The 16,642-nt window shown below is 37.8% G+C and overlaps 1 protein-coding gene across 7 annotated transcripts in view; it reads left to right on the top strand.

The window, feature by feature from the left end:
- CDK19 (cyclin dependent kinase 19) overlaps window positions 1–16,642 on the top strand; it is a 204,427-nt gene that overhangs the window by 133,210 nt on the left and 54,575 nt on the right. For all 7 annotated transcript variants that reach the window (XM_021091172.1, XM_021091136.1, XM_021091165.1 and 4 more), the window contains 2 exons: window positions 8,626–8,736; window positions 10,745–10,885. In XM_021091172.1, the coding sequence (XP_020946831.1) occupies window positions 8,626–8,736; window positions 10,745–10,885 (252 nt within the window). The remainder of the gene's footprint in view (window positions 1–8,625; window positions 8,737–10,744; window positions 10,886–16,642) is intronic.

The raw sequence follows: 16,642 nt of genomic DNA, 5'->3' as shown, positions 1-16,642 counted from the left end.
TGCCTTCGGCTCCGAATCATTCTTATGCCAAAGTATCATATTTTGGGGTGGCCCATTCTGATCCCCTTCACCCTCCTCCAAAGTAAAAGATGAAATTTAAATCTGAGGGAGGCAAAGAAAGGGGAAATTCTGTATCAACTTGCTTGGTTAGGAAAAAACACAACACATTGTTTTCCTCTCTGATTTTTTTTTTTTTTTTAAACTGAAGTATAGTTGACCCGCAACACTAATCTTAGTTCCAGGTGAACAACATAGTGATTTGATATTTCTAGACATTGTAAAACCATCATCGCACCCCCTTTCTATATTACATCACAGTATTACAGCATTAAAGCCTAAGTCTTTTCTCATGTATTTAAAAACTCTTGGCTACAGCAGAAATGATCTCAACATTGTAAATCAACTATACTTCAGTAAAACTTTAAAAGATGAAAAGCAACTCTTGGCATCCGTATTTGAGACTGTGATATGTGGCTATACCATAATTTACTCATCAGTTTTTCTTTTCTTTTTTTTTTTAATGAATTTTATTATATTTATAGTTGTACAGCGATCATCACAACCCAGTTTTTCAGCATTTCCATCCCAAACCCCCAGTGCATCCACTCGTCAGTTTTTCTTAATATTGAAGAAAATCGTGCTGTTTATTGTTTTTGTTTGTTTCTTCAGTAAATAGCAATAGAGAAATTTACTTTTTTATTTGTTTGTTTCAGTAAATAGAGAATACATTTTTGTGTATTCTGTGGCATTTGTTTAGGGCCTAGCATATTTGGTTTTGCTAGCCTTGAAAGTAAGCAATGATTTAATTAATCTCTGCTTTAGTTTCTCAAGTGTGGCTCCCTTTGTTCCCTGTTCCTGTGTATCATTTTCTTCAGGATTTTGTAGCATTTATTGCATTTGCATACCTTTCAAGGCACACCCTCATGGTACCTCTTTGCTTTTACAGTTCTGTACCGTTAAATATCTCACCCAGAGCTATTAGGAGCTATGCTTATGCTCTTTACATCAAGCCAGCATGCTAAAAATTTTGCTAGAGTGGTGCTGGTTGAGAGAAAAATTCCTTTTTAAGCCTAAAGTAAATGTAGCTTGTGGAAAGTTAGAGTCCCTAAGATAACTATTTTAGACATAATCTATTCAATTTATTAAAAAACAAAACAATTTAAAATACCTTTTGAAAGAAGAGCAATGTTTTATAATATTTCAAGCTATTTACTGGTTGATTTTGTAAGAACCAGGTCAGTTCAGTAGATTTTTTTTTGACAGACATTTATTGAGCACTTACTAGTGCTAGGTACCATTTTAAGCACTGGGGATCTAAAAGCAACAGAAATTTTCCCTTCATGGAGCTTATATGTTAATGGAGAGAGACAGACAATAAAAAACATAAAATAAATAAACAATACCGGGTCCACCATTTGTTAAATGAAATCTTGGGAACAGGTGTATTTTGGATACAGTTTCTTTTAATTTTGGAAAGACAGTGTTTTTATATATATTACAAAATATTATAAAACATATATATTATAAAAATATAATATATTACCTAATACCCAGGAGAAATTCTGGTGTAGTAATCAAACTTTTTATTAATATTTATTTCATGATAAAAATGTGAGCATTCACACTCGGTGGGCTAAATAAAGGCAATAGCAGCTTTATGTCAGTGCAAATATTTCTATAAAATGAGTATTAAAGGGTAATTTTCAAAATAGGTAAAATTACGACTGTGATGCAGATATAAAAGAAACACATTTTATTTATCTATTTATTTTTTGGGGGGCCCTCACCCTCGGTATGTGGAGGTTCTCAGGCTAGGGGTCGAATCGGAGCTCAGCTGCCGGCCTACACCACAGCCACAGCAACGCAGAATCTGATCCACGTCTGTGACCTACACCATAGCTCATGGCAATGCCAGATCCTTAACCCACTGAGCAAGGCCAAGGATCGAACCCACAACCTCACGGTCACTAGTCAGACTCGTTTCTGCTGTGCCACAATGGGAATTCCAAAAGGAACACATTTTAAAGATTTTATTTAACTCATTATTTTGTTAATGCATTTTCAACTTTTTTTTTCTTTTGTCTTTTTAGGGCCACACCCACGGCATATGGAAGTTCTCAGGTTAGGGGTCGAATCAGAGCTGCAGCTGCCAGCCTATGGCACAGCCACAGCAACGCCAGATCCGAGCTGCATCTGCGACCTACACCACAGCTCAAGGCAAAGTCAGATTCTTAAGCCAGTGAGCAGGGCCAGGGGTGGAACCCATGTCCTCATGGAAACCATTTGGGTTCATTACCACTGAGCCACAACAGGAACTTCTTATTTAACTTTTTAAGTGAAAGAACCAAGTAGATGTTATAACCCATTCAAAGTAGAATCCATAGGACAGACATATTTATAAATCAGGACTATTAAAATGACATGCAACAAATTCAGGCAAAACTTTCATCTTCTACGATATGAGAGGGAAGTCAACAAACATCTACTGGACAGGACAGAATTTGTTGTAGATAGACAAGAACTATTCTGCATTATTGTCAGTTTCCTATAATGTACAGAGTTGTAAAATAGCTTCCATAGAATCAGAATCAGATGACCTGAAAGGCTCTGCCTTTGACAGTGCATGTTTTCCATTGAAGTGTAAATTTTTTTTCTTACCTGAGTTACTAGAAAGCTTTTGGTTTTCTGAGCTCTCTAGAATGAAAGATAAGGGCTATAGTGCTATTGTATGTTTGATGTGACAGTACTTTGCAGGGGGGGTGGTAATAATTAAATGCAGAGGGGTGATTATAATTTTAAATAGAAGGGCTGGACAGGACCTGAGGGGGTGACATTAAAGACTGAGTCAAAGTAGATGAGATTTTTTTTTTTTTTTTTTTTTTTTGCCTGAGTAACTGGAATGGTGGAGTTGCTATTAACCGAAATGGGGAGAGAGCAGTTGGGGTAGAGAGCAGGGGAGATGGAGATCACAACCTCAGGACTGGCCTTTAGGGGTTCAAGTAGAGATGCTGAGGCCCTTAGAACCCCTTAGCTGGGGTTCAGGGAATATGTGTGGGCTTGAAATAAACATTTGGGAGTTAATGTGTATAGGTGACATTTAAAGCCTGCAAACTAGATGAGATCACTTAAAAAAGCTCCTTCTACATGCCAGGCATTGTGCTAGTCCATGTAGAGATAAATTAAAAATTGCCTCTGGAGTTCCTCTTGTGGCTTAGCAGGTTAAGAACCCGACTAGTATCTGTGAGGATGTGGGTTTGATCCCTGGCCTCGCTCAATTGATTAAGGATCCAGTGCTGCTACAAGCTGAGGCATAGGTTGCAGAACTGTGGCTTGGTTCTGGCATTGCTGTGGTTGTGGCCTAGGCTGGCAGCTGCAGCTCTGATTGAACCCCTAGCCTGGGAACTTCCATGTGCCCACAGGTGTGGCCCTAAAAAGAAAAAAAAAAAAAATTGCCTCTGTCCTCAAGGAGCTTATGGTCCAGTAGGAGAGGCAGATGTAAACAGTTAAGGCAAAATGAAAGTATACTAACATAAATACACATAAATTACAGATTATTTGGTGAGGTCAAATCTGAGTCATCCAGGAGTTCCCTGGTGCTCTAGTGGTTAGGACTTGGTGCTTTCACTGCTGTGTTCCAGGTTCGATCCCTGGTCTGGGAACTAAGATTCCCACATTAAGCCACTGCATGCCAGGGCCAAAAAGAAGAAAAAAAAAAAATCTGAGTCATCCTAAACTCTATCACTCTCAAAGCCACTTGTTCAGTGGCCCCACCGTGAGATGTACAAAAGATAGTCACAGTCTGGTACCTTTTACATCAGCTGGCCTTTTCACTAACTGCTACACCCAGCATGTTTCCACTGATATTGGAAAAACTCACTGGTGACACGTCGGCATGGCTTACAACTCTCTGCGTTATTTGGCCTTTGTCTTATTTCTTGCTTTGTTCCTTGCTCTGACCATAGTGACAGAGATGATTGGGATTCTGGTAACATCTTTCTGGCATCATCTTTAATAAAACAAGGCCTGTGGAGAATTACTCTCTGGAGCCCTTAAACCACAATTGCCAATCAATAGCCATATCAAAGAATGCATCGAAGCCCATGTTCCCACACTGACTACCTGAGTTAGTATTCTGCCTCACTTGGCTTTGTGTTTTTTTTTTTTTAATCGAAGTATAGCTGATATACAATACTATATAAGTTATAGGTGTGTAATACAGTGGTTCACAATTTTTAAAGATTATTCTCCATTTATATTTATTATAAAACATTGGCTATATTCTCTGTGTTGTGCAATATGTCCTTATAGCTTATTTTATACATAATATTTTGTACCTCTTAACCTCTTACCCCTGTGTTGTCCCTTCTTTCCTCTCCCTACTACTACCCACTTGTTTGTTTTATATATCTGTAAGTCTGCTTCTTTTTTGTTATATTCGCTGGTTTGTTGTATTTTTTAGATTCCACATGTAAGTGATACAGTGTGTTTCTCTGTCTGACTTATTCACTTAGCATAATGCCCTCCAAGTCCGTTCATGTTGCTGTAAATGGCAGAATTTTCTTCTTTTATGGCTGCAGCTTTGTATTTTTGAAATACTACTCTGGCTGTAGAGCGAAAAATGAATTAAGAGAGGGAACAAAACAGACACAGGCAACATTCGATTGCTGTTTCTTAGCCTTAACTTGCCTTCACATTGATATTTAGTGACTTATAAAGACCTGTAGGGCAGAAATGGCTAACAAGTATGCAGGAATGGAAAGTTTATGTTGCTGTAAAATGCAAATTTGAGGATTAGGGGAAATTTTCTAGTAAATGTATGTAGTTGCACACTTTACACTTTTAGCTCCTGTACATTTTATTATAATGTAACCTGAGGAGTTCCTGTTGTGGTACAGTGGAAACAAACTTGACTAGAATCCATGAGGATGTGGGTTTGATCCCTGGCCTTGCTCAGTGGGTTAAGGATTTGGCATTGCCATGAGCTGTGGTGTAGGTTACAGATACGCTCTCATTTGGCATTGCTGTGGCTGTGGTATAGGCTGGCAGCTGCAGCTCCCATTCAACACCCAGCCTGGGTACTTCATATGCCACAGGCGGCCCTAAAAAGCAAATAATAATAACAATAATAATGATAATAGTAATAGTAATAAAATGTAACTTGAATGGCAGTTCCTCAAAAAAACTAAACAGAATTACTATTGGATCCAGCAATTCCACTTTGGAGTATGTAAAATAATTGAAAGCAGGGACTCAAACAGATATGTGTGTATCAGTCTGCAAGGCAGCACTATTCATGCTAGCCAAAAGGTGGAATCCACCCAGATGTCCATGGGGTGATGGAGAAAATGAATGAATAAGCAAAATGTAGTACCTGCATATAATGAAGTATTATTTAGCCTTAAAAAGGAAGGAAATTCTAACACATACTGTAACATGGATGCATTTTTAAGACTTTATAAGTGAAAGAAGCCAGACACAAAGGAACAAATATATTGAACAATTCCATTTATATGCGGTACTTGGAATAGCCAACTTTATAGAGATAGAAACTGGAAATGTGGTTACCAGGGGCTGGGATTGGGAGATGTTGTGTAATGGGCCAAGTGTCAGTTTGTCATGATGAAAATGTCCTTGAGAAAGGATATAGCAATGGTTGTTGCACAATAATGTGAATGTTCTTAATGCCACTGAACTGCACACTTAAAAATGGTTAAAACGGTAAATTTTATGTTAAGCGTATTTTAGTATAAAAAAGTGACCCGGAAATACATGGAACTGTAAGAAAGAACAAGAAAGATGTCTATAGCTAATATTGGACTGATAGCAAGAGACTTCCAAGATAAAGTACTATCTTTTGTGTAAATATTCACATTTGCTTTTATTTGCATAAAAATGCTGGAAAGATTAACAAGCAATTAATAAAAGTTGTTACTTCTAGGAGGCAAGAGGGCCTGTGGTCACTGGGGACAAGACTGGTAGTGAGGCATATCAATGTATATTCTTTTATGTGCTTTTTTTTTTTTTTTTTTTTTTTTTTCTTTTCTAGCCACACCTGTGGTATGTGGAAGCTCCCAGGCCAGGGATCGAACCTGCATCACAGCAATACCCAAGTCACAACAGTGACAACACTGGATCCTTAATCTGATGAGCCAGCAGGGAACTCTGTTCTTTCATGAACCTTTGATTTTTGAACTATGTAAATGTATTTATTCAAAGTAATGTTTAAACATTGGACTTTAGGTAGATTCATTGTAGAGGTAACAGTAATTTGTAGTCACAAAATTGCTAGATGTGACATCCCCTCCCCTGGACAAGTGGGAGGCCTGTGCCAGTGTTTGGTGTTGCAAGAGCCTGGTTTAGATGTAGAAGTGAGTTTCACCTTTCCTTCCACTGCAGGCAGCAAAAAGAACATATTTTTGGTAGATACTTAATAAAATCAAACTCTTCAAGTTCATCAGTACCAAGAGAGAGAGGCAGACAAGTCACTGTGTCTGGAGCAAGGACTAGTACCAGGGTCCAAGTGCTTGAAGGTTGACCATGGCAAGTGGGGTCATCATTAAACACATGATTTGACTGAGCTTGGGAGCTAAAGCATTCAATAACAACAAGCAGGAAACTATCTGGATAGAGCTCTGCATTCCTCCAGAATGCCAGTTTCTCTGATTCCACCATTAATTTGGAGCATATTATGAGTATCATCTGTATCTGAAGCCAGAATCAGGACTGCTTAACCTTTCTTAGGCCAAAATGAGAGAACTGTGAAATCTATCACTGAAAATAGTAAAGAAATGGATAACTGGAAATGGTCTATAAAAGTTCCAGAGATGGAGTTCCCATCGTGGCTCAGTGGAACGAAATATGACTTGCATCCATGAGGATGCAGGCTCAATCCCTGGCCTTGCTCAGTAGGTTAAGGATCAGTCGTTGAGTGAGCTGTGGTGTAAGGTCACAGATGTGGCTCGCATCTGGTGTTGCTATGGCTGTGGCAACCTTATGAAGTACACAGAAGGTGAGCTTAAGTGTAATAAAAATAACTTGATCAAAGCCAGATATTAAAAAAAAAAAGGCTTGGATTCAACTAGATCCTTCCGATTTCAAAATCCTTGCTTTTTCCACTTCAGCTAATAAAGTCCTTGTCTTCAGTTCCCACAACATGGAGGGAAGTCAGACATACAAACAGATCAACAGGGCAGAGAAAAACAAATTGCTTAGCCATTCTAATAACTTTAAATGAGTAGAGCATACCTTGAGTGCCTGTGATGTTAGAGTCATCTGATCCCTGTCTCTGAAACTTTTATTTATTTATTTATTTATTCAGTCTTTTTAGGGCCGCACCCGCAGCATATGGAGGTTCCCAGGCTAGGAATCGAATCAGAGCTGTAGCCACTGGCCTACAACTCAGCCACAGCAACGCCAGATCCGAGCCATGTCTGCGACCCACGCCACAGCTCACAGCAATGCTGGATCCTTAACCCACTGAGCGAGGCCAGGGATCAAACCTGCATCTTCATGGATGCTAGTGAGGTTCGTTACTGCTGAGCTATGACGGGAACTCCAAGAGAAAGATATTTATGTATAATCATCTTGCACATAGAAAGTACTCAATAGGAGATTTGTCCCCTCTCCTTTTTTGTATCTTCCACAGAGCTTTGCATTTAAAAGGTATTTGAAATATTTATCGAATTGAGTATGTTTCTATCTATTAAGTATGAACCCTGCCTGGTTAAGGACAGCCTGAGGCAGGCATATTTATAAGGCTTTCACCTTGAGCAGCTCATGTTATTGTTGCTAAATATTTTATCAAGCAGCTGCTTGTATGTGCCAAGTACTGAGTTTTCACTTGCTGATCTGCTCTATCTTTCCTTCTTATTATCAGAGTTCAGCTTGAAGCTGCTACTTCTTAACGATTTCTTAACTTCTGCAACAGGAACATTTACAGAACCTCTTCTCTACACTAATTCTTTTATCAGTGGGTTTGACAGTTGTTCCCTTACACTCACTACTCTTCTAAAAATCCTCAATCTTATGCTCTAGGCATGGATAAGTTAGGGATTTTTAAGTATCTTTCCTTCTTTTTTCAAATGTTTATTGAGCACATATTGTGCTGGAGTCACTATAAACAGTACTCCTGCTTCCCCAGAAGCCCAAATACACATAGAAAAAGGATTGGAAAGGTATGTGCCAAGATGTTGACAGAGCTTGTCTTTTAAGCAGTGGTATTTGGGTGTTTTTGTGTGTTTTTTGTTTCTGTCTTTTTGAGGCCGCACCCATGGCATATGGAGGTTCCCAAGTTAGGGGTCAAATCGGAGATGTAGCCACCAGCCCACGCCACAGCCACAGCAATGTGGGATCTGAGCCATGTCTGCGACCTGTACCACAGCTCATGGCAACGCCAGATCCTTAACCCACTGAGTGAGGCCAGGGATTGAACCTGCATCCTTGTGGATTCTAGTTGGGTTTGTTAACTGCTGAGCCATGACAGGAATGCCTAGATTTTTTTTTTTTTAATGTTGCTTATCTAGATTATCTAAATTTTAAAAATTTCCTTTTGAAGTTATAGGATGTGCATCATTCTCCCACTCCTCGCTGACAGGCTGGTGACCTCTCTCTTCCTCTTTCATTTAGCTTTTGCGAGAATTGAAGCATCCTAATGTGATTGCACTGCAGAAGGTGTTCCTTTCTCATAGTGACAGGAAGGTGTGGCTGCTGTTTGATTATGCAGAACATGATCTGTGGGTAAGTCAACACTCACTTTATTTTATATGAAGAAATAAATGTATGCACTTACATATTGCTAAGGCACAGAAAGGAAAACTTGCTATGCTGACCATAGTTCAAAATAAATATACTAAAAGCAAATTTTGATTTAAAAGAATTAGAGCAATAAACATTAACCCCCTCTTTTACTGTGAAGTTAGTATTTGTAACATTCAGAAATTTCACTTCAAAAACATTGTTACTGAGGGGGAGATTATAATTTTATGCAGGAAAAATGGCAATTTACTAATTGTGCATTGAAAGTTCCTTTTTTTTTTTGTGTGGTACACACAGTTGTTGAAATTTAACCAGTTATGTACTTGTGAATAGTTTCTGTCTCTAAGTTAAGGTCAGTCTCTTGCAGCATTTTGCCATTTAAACCAGCTCCACTAAATAGAATACATACGGTTTTATAACTATTAGGAATGTTTCTATCAATATATAAAAGAAGCCAAAAATTCTAGTTTCACATATTTAAAGTTAGGAATCAGAGCATTTAAACATTTTATCCCAGGATTTGCTAAAAGCAAAAAAATTCAAACAGCAGTAAGTTCAAATTTTGGATAATTATTAATTTTGATTCAATATAATATGGTTTGTCATCTGTATAAATTACAAATCTTTTTAAGAATAACTTTTAGAAACTCATAAATCTTGAAGGAGTTTTCAGAACTTATGTTTATACAGCAGATATTGACAAGAACCTCCTCTTTCATGGATCTTCAGTACCCGTTTTGACATGTTTTGGACAAGGATGGGTTAAAGATAGAGGTGGATGTAGGGGTGTGGGGGCAGGTAGAATTTTTTCTCTTTCATTACAATGTTTTTGTAGTGAAAAACACCCACAATCTAATATATGTACATAAAAATTTGAATATGGTGATTGAATTGTGTTTATTTCAATGAGATTGAATTCCCTGTTTTTCTCTCCCTCCCCCTTTCTAGTGATTTGCTATTTATTTATTTATTTTGCTTTTTTAGGGCCGCACCTACAGCATGTGGAAATTCCCAGGCTAGGGTTTGAATTGGAGCTACTGCTGCCAGCCTACTCCACAGCCACAGCAATACAGGATCTGAGCCGCATCTGCTACCTACACCACAATTCACGGAAACACCACATCCTTAACCCACTGAGCAAGGCCAGGGATTGAACCCTCATCCTCATGGATACCAGTTGGATTGTTTCCTCTGTGCCACAATGAGAACTCCCATGATTTGCTGTTCAGTATTGACTACAAGAATATATTCTAACTTCATTATGTACTAGGAAAAGGTAATTTTCCAATAATTCTAATATACATATAGTCAGTGATGTTACCCAGACACACTAAGTACTAACTTTTATAGAATAGTAAAGATTTACAGTTTTTTTCTTTTTGTTTATTTTTTCTTTCTGTTAGTAGAGAATACAACTAATACTATTTTAGGCAGGTTTTTAAATATCATTGCTTTTTAGTTCTTGGTTTTATTTAATGAAAATCTTAATGGTTTCAGCAAATGTAGGCATTATAACCACATAAATATTGTCACATTCATGCTCAATGCAGATTCTGTTTTGGTTTTATCTTATTATTCAAATTATTTTTTGTGTGTCTCATTATTGGCTTTTAACAAGTAATCTTAAAATGTAGAGAATTTGGAGTTCCCATTGTGGCACAGTGGAAACGAGTCCGACTAGGAACCATGGGGTTGCAGGTTCAATCCCTGGCCTCACTCAGTGGATTAAGGATCTGGTGTTTCCGTGAGCCGTTGTGTAGGTCGCAGATGTAGCTGGGATCTGGTGTTGCTGTGGCTCTGGCGTAGGCAGCCAGCTGTAGCTCCGATTAGACCCTTAGCCTAGGAACCTCCATATGCTGCAAGTGCAGCCCTAAAAAGATAAAAAAGAAAAAGAAAAAAAAAGAATGTAGACAATTTATTGCAACCTTGATTGTGTTTTATTGACACAGGCAAAGACTATATGTTATTATATTTTTTTTAAAATTTTCAGCATATTATTAAGTTTCACCGTGCATCAAAAGCAAATAAAAAGCCCATGCAGCTGCCGAGATCTATGGTTAAATCATTACTTTACCAGATTCTTGATGGTATCCATTACCTCCATGCAAATTGGGTGCTTCACAGAGATCTGGTAAGTATGATTCTTTTAAATTGATCAATTTTTTTCCCTTTCTTTTTAAAAATATCTTTTTTTCTTGGTACAATTATGATGAAGGTTAAATATAGAAAAATTTGAAAATGAACAGAAGCAAAAAAGAAGGAAATAAAAATCACCCATAAGCCTATGATCAAAAGATTACCATTATTAACATTTGATGTCTGTTCTTCTACAGCTATAAAGTCTGTAGTTTCAACAAATGATTGGAATAATATTGATGGAACGGTCATGGCAACGAGTACTTTTTGATTCTTTTTGTTTTTGTAATTTTGCTCATCATTAGCAAAAACATTATTAATTAAAGACTGGGTTCCTGGGAGTTCCCATTGTGGCTCAGTGGGTTTAAAACCAGACTAATATCAATGAGGATGCAGGTTCAGTCCCTGGCCTCCCTCAGTGGGTTGAGGATCCAGTGTTGCCTGCAAGCTGCAGCATAGGTTGCAAATGCAGAGCAGGTAGCAGATGCTGCTGGGATCCAGCACTGCTGTGGCTGTGATGTAGGCCAGGCAGCTGTGGCTCTGATTCGACCCCTAGCCTGGGAACTTCCATATGCCACAGGTGGAGCCCTAAAAAAGAAAAAATTGGGGGGGGGAGGAAAAAGCATAAAAGACTGTTCTCATTGTTTTTCAAAACTAAACTGAAATAATGACAATGCATCCAGTAAACAGAATGTTGTTAGTATTAACAACAAGTACATGAATACATCTAATGGGGGAATGTACTTATTAGGCATGTTAGCCACAATTAAAATGTTTGATTTTATTTTTTTACTCACTGTACAAATAACATAGGGTTAATGTCAAATTATATGCTATTCATCTTTTCATTGTTAATCCTTTTAGTTCATGTTGATGAATTTTTTTTCTGTTACTTTATTTTTCAGACATTGGGTACTGAGTAGCTTTCATACCCATGAGTTTACAATTGGAAGCTTTATTTTGCAACCCCCTCACTCCCCGCCAAAGTGGTTTCATGATTACTTATTCCTTAGGATTTTCAAGATTCTAGGGATATGGTAGGAATAAATTTAAGTCGATTCCATTTTTTTGTTTAATCAAGGACAAGTATTTATTATAGAAAGGAATGAATATACAAGGAGATCTAGATAGTACTCCTTGCTACCTTGTCAGTCAGGCCTAGTCATTTGGTTTGACCACCTCTTGCTGTGGCACTGAAGTTAAATTGGAGCCAAATGAAAGGGCCCACAAAGATGCATTTACCATTTCAGCAGAAGCAATTCACCTCATAATTTTAAACTATGGTTCTCAAAGCCTTCCACCTGTCCACTTTACCATTCCCATGAATGAGCAGGTTTTTAAATCGTTCCTGGGTACATGAGATCGTTCTAGGTCAAAATCTCCTTCATGAATTGTTTTAGATTTTAATTTGCCATATACTTAATGTAGCTTAAGTGAGTTATACTTTTCATCTTTGAATCATTGATCAGAATCCTTTACTAAAATCTTTAGTAAATTAGTAAATTATTCTCAACTCTTCTCTTTTTTCATAAAATTGTTTATTTTTGTTCTAAATAGCATAGATTAACATATTTTATTTGTGATGTCGTCGCCTGGATATCTAGTGGTATTAATACCCAGTATGAACAGGGCTGGGTTTTCTCCCATCTAAATTTACTGCTGCTTTAGTGTCCTCTATTTTGGTTATGGCACTACCCTTCTTCTATTCTCAAACTTTTTTTTTCTTTTTTTTTTTGCTTTTTAGGGCCACATCTGCAGCATATAGAAGTTCCCAGGCTAGGGGTCTAATCAGAGCTGCAGCTTCTGGCCTACACCATAGCCACAGCAATGCCAAATCCAAGTCACATCTGCGACCTACACCACAGCTCACAGCAACACTGGATCCTTAACCCACCGAGCAAAGCCAGGGATCGAACCTGCATCCATGGATTCATTTCTGCTGTGCCATAATGGAATTCCTCACAACTTCTTTTACCCCTTCAGACCCTTATAATTTACATCCAGAACTTGCCTAGTCCTGTCAGTTTCACCTCTAAAATATCTCTGCCATTCATCTGTTTCCATTCCTAGTGCCCCATTCCTAGTTCAGGCCTTTATTATCTTTTTCTGTAGTGCTAGCCTTTTAACTTGTCTCCATGTCAGCAATCACTTTCCCTTCCAGTCCATTCTAAACCTTCTATATAATTACTCATGTCCTGCTCAAGAACTTTAGAATAGTTCCTCATTAATTCCGGACTAAAGCTCTAGGGTTTTTTTGGCTTTGAGTTCTTATCAGGTATAGCTCCAACTGCCTTTAAAATTTTTCTTCTATATCCCTATGATCTTTCCTTACACTGTACGATTGAACTATTACTTGTTTTCTGGATCCTCCTGAGAGTTCCTGCCTCAGTGGCCTTTATTTGTCCTGTCTTAAACCCACCCCTTACCCCATCTCTATGAATTTAAATATTACCTGACATTTGGGACCCGCACAAATGTTAAAACTTATCCTCATATCCATCCCTACTTGGAAATAATCTCTCCTTCTTGTTGGTTGCTGTTGTACTTCATCTTTACTTCTCTTAGGGCAATTATCTATTAGTGCTCTAGTAATTTAAATAGATTTAAACATCATCTAGAACATCAGCTTATTCAGAGAGTAGGGTCTCTGATTCATTTTGGCGTGCTACTGCTCCAGTACACAACAGGTGTTAAGAAAATCTTTCCTTAGTGAATGAATATCAGGAGCAATACTGATTGTTACGGCATGTTTTTGGATCAGGTAACATACGTACTCAGCACACTCCCAAATAAACTTTTATTATTTCTTTCTATTTGCAAAGCATGGAGAGATGAGGACAGAACAAATATGACTGTGTCAAAGACCTTCTTAGGGGTTTGATAGTCTGAGAGAAGAAATATGATCTAGACACAAACAGTTATAAGATAGAATGTGATATGGCAATGTGAGAAGTACAGGCTGAAAGCTTCTCAGGGTTAGAAGAGGTTCTGAGTTGGGGGATAAGGGCGAGTTTCAGAGAGGTGCCATTCGAGCTGGACTTTGAAGGAAGAGCGGAATTTAAATAGGGATGTGAGAGATGAGGGCAACCTAACGGAGCGTTGGATATAAAACTTCTGAGGTGAGAATGTACTTGAATTATCCCATAAAGAGTGTGTAGCTCTGACTGGCTCAGAAATGGCTAAGGTGAATTAGGGTGGTATGAAGGAAGATAGTATGAAGTAGTATGACGCCTGATTGAGGAAGGCCCTACATATCCAGTTAGGGACTTTGTTGGTTAAGTACTAAAAGTTTGTGGGCAACAGAAAAAGTTTGTTTTTTTTCCCCAAATTAAATTATTTTTCTCCATTAAAGCAGCCACTGCTGATTATTATTACCTCATCCGTAGCATGAACACAATATTGAATATGTGTTCTGAATGTGGTTCTGACCTAGTATAACACTGGGTTTATATTTTTCCCACACATTCACCCAATGCCTCTACTCCTTAAGTAAGTAACTCTAATAAGATTTGGAACTTTATGCCAGTAGGAATATCATCTGTGACAGCTTCCTCAGTTCTTTCACTGATCACGAGTCCTGCTGTCTGGACCATACTGTTACATTATTATGGTTTTGCCAAAGTATTTTCAGGAGTAGAAGCCTAAAACTGTATGTTTATTTTATATTCAGTAGTACATATAGAAATATAAAGTATATCAAGTATGAGTCTGGTTAAAAGGAATATGATAGGGACATGTAAAAATTTATTTTTTCTTGTGTAAACCTAAGAATAGAGTTGCAGTTTCAGTCAATGTGTAGGTTTTTTTTTTGTTGTTGTTGTTGTTATTTTTAGCTAGCATTCTACTGTAAGCAAGATCTTGCCCTTCTCTCTTATTTATTTATTTATTTTTTAGGGCCGCACCTGTGGCATATGGAAGTTCGCAGGCTAGGGGTTGCATTGGGGCTGTAGTTGCCGGCCTAAACCACAGGCCCATAGTAACTAGCAACTCCAGATCTGAGCCACATCTGAGACCTCCACCACAAGTCATGGCAACACCAGATCCTAAACCCACTGATTGAGGCCAGGGATGGAACCCTTGTCCTCATGGTTACCAGTGGGGTTTGTTTCTGCTGAGTCACACCAGGAACTCCATTGTTTTTTTGTTTGTTTGTTTGTTTGTTTGTTTAAATGCTTCATTTCCTATTACTATAAGAAGTCTAGCTTTACACTATTTGTGAGTTACAACTGTTTCACAGTATGTACCGTCTCTGAGTTTCCATTTTGTGTGAGAAACCTAGGAAATTCATACAATTAAAGGTGTTAGAGTAAATATAAACTTGCATGGAATAGTATAACTGAACAAATTTAAAAAAAGCAGTGTTTTGGACTCCACACACAAAAGCATTACATTATCAGTAAGGTTGGTGTTTTTAAATTGTGATTGATTTCATATCTAGAACAGTATTTTAATTATGTCATTTGTATCCAAAATTTAATACAGAAATAGAGAATTTAAATAAAAAATCACCAAGAAAGCTTACTTATATTGAGGAATTGCTTTAAAAGGAAAGGAGAAAAGGATCTAAATATATTCATCTTAGTGGAGAGACAGTGAAATAGAGACATAAATCTATAAATAATTGGGAACTTGTAAACACCAAGGGAGAGAAGCTGTATTTTAATTTTATAGCAGGATATAGCTGAGAGTAAGAAGATGAAATATGGGATGACTCATTTTTATGGGATTGCTATTCTGGTAGATTGGAAGAATGCCAGGATATAGTTTATCTCTTTTTCAAAATTATGAGCTTCTTGAGAGCAAGGTTCATATCTCACTAATTTTTGTATTCCTCACGTTGGCATATTGTTTGTACTCATAAGTTACTTGAATTGAATTTTAGCAAAGCATCTGGCTGTTCCATGTTATTCTTTAGCTAAGGTAGAAATATGTTGGCTAAATGATAGTATTGTTAAGTGGATTTATGGCCTCTTAGTTATAGAATATTGCTACTGGATCAGTGGCATAAACTGAACTGTAAGTTTAACTCTTTTTTACTTTCATGTCTCTGCACCTAGCAGATGGTAAATGCTAAATCTTTATTGAGTAAAGGATTTGAACGAATGCTTCAGGGCCCTCACTCTAGTTCTGTCTTTTAAAAAAGTACTGTGAAAGTCCCATCCCCAAACTCTAAGTTGAGGTTTGAAGGTAATTATTGTTCACAGTAGTGGGTGTGTACAGTGGGTATTTTGACGTCCATAGGCAGAAACGACTAGTCTTTGGTCTATAAACATGGTACATGGAAGTTTTCTGAGATCCAGTTAAGGTAGAAAATAATTTTATATCCAGTAATATTTGGAGATTTGTTTTTAATTAACATGACTTAACATTTTTGGATTGTCAAAAAGTCACTTCTGTTATAGACCTAAAGACTTACTTATTCTATCACAGTTTAATAATAATAAAACTTGTCAATACTTAGCAAGATATGATATAATTCAGTTCATTAAAGAAAATGAGGCAGCTGGAGTTCCCGTTGTGGCGTAGTGGTTAACGAATCCAACTAGGAACCATGAGGTTGCAGGTTCAATCCCTGGCCTTGCTCAGTGGGTTAAGGATCCGGCGTTGCCGTGAGCTGTGGTGTAGGTTGTAGGCGCAGCTCAGATCTGGCATTCCTGTGGCTCTGGCGTAGGCCGGATGCTATAGCTCCAATTAGACCCCTAGCCTGGGAACCTCCATATGCCGAGGGGTGCAGCCCTAGAAAAAGACAAAA

Source organism: Sus scrofa, chromosome 1 (assembly GCF_000003025.6).
Source record: "Sus scrofa isolate TJ Tabasco breed Duroc chromosome 1, Sscrofa11.1, whole genome shotgun sequence".
NCBI lineage: Eukaryota > Metazoa > Chordata > Mammalia > Artiodactyla > Suidae > Sus > Sus scrofa.
This window is presented reverse-complemented; position numbering and strand designations above follow the sequence as displayed.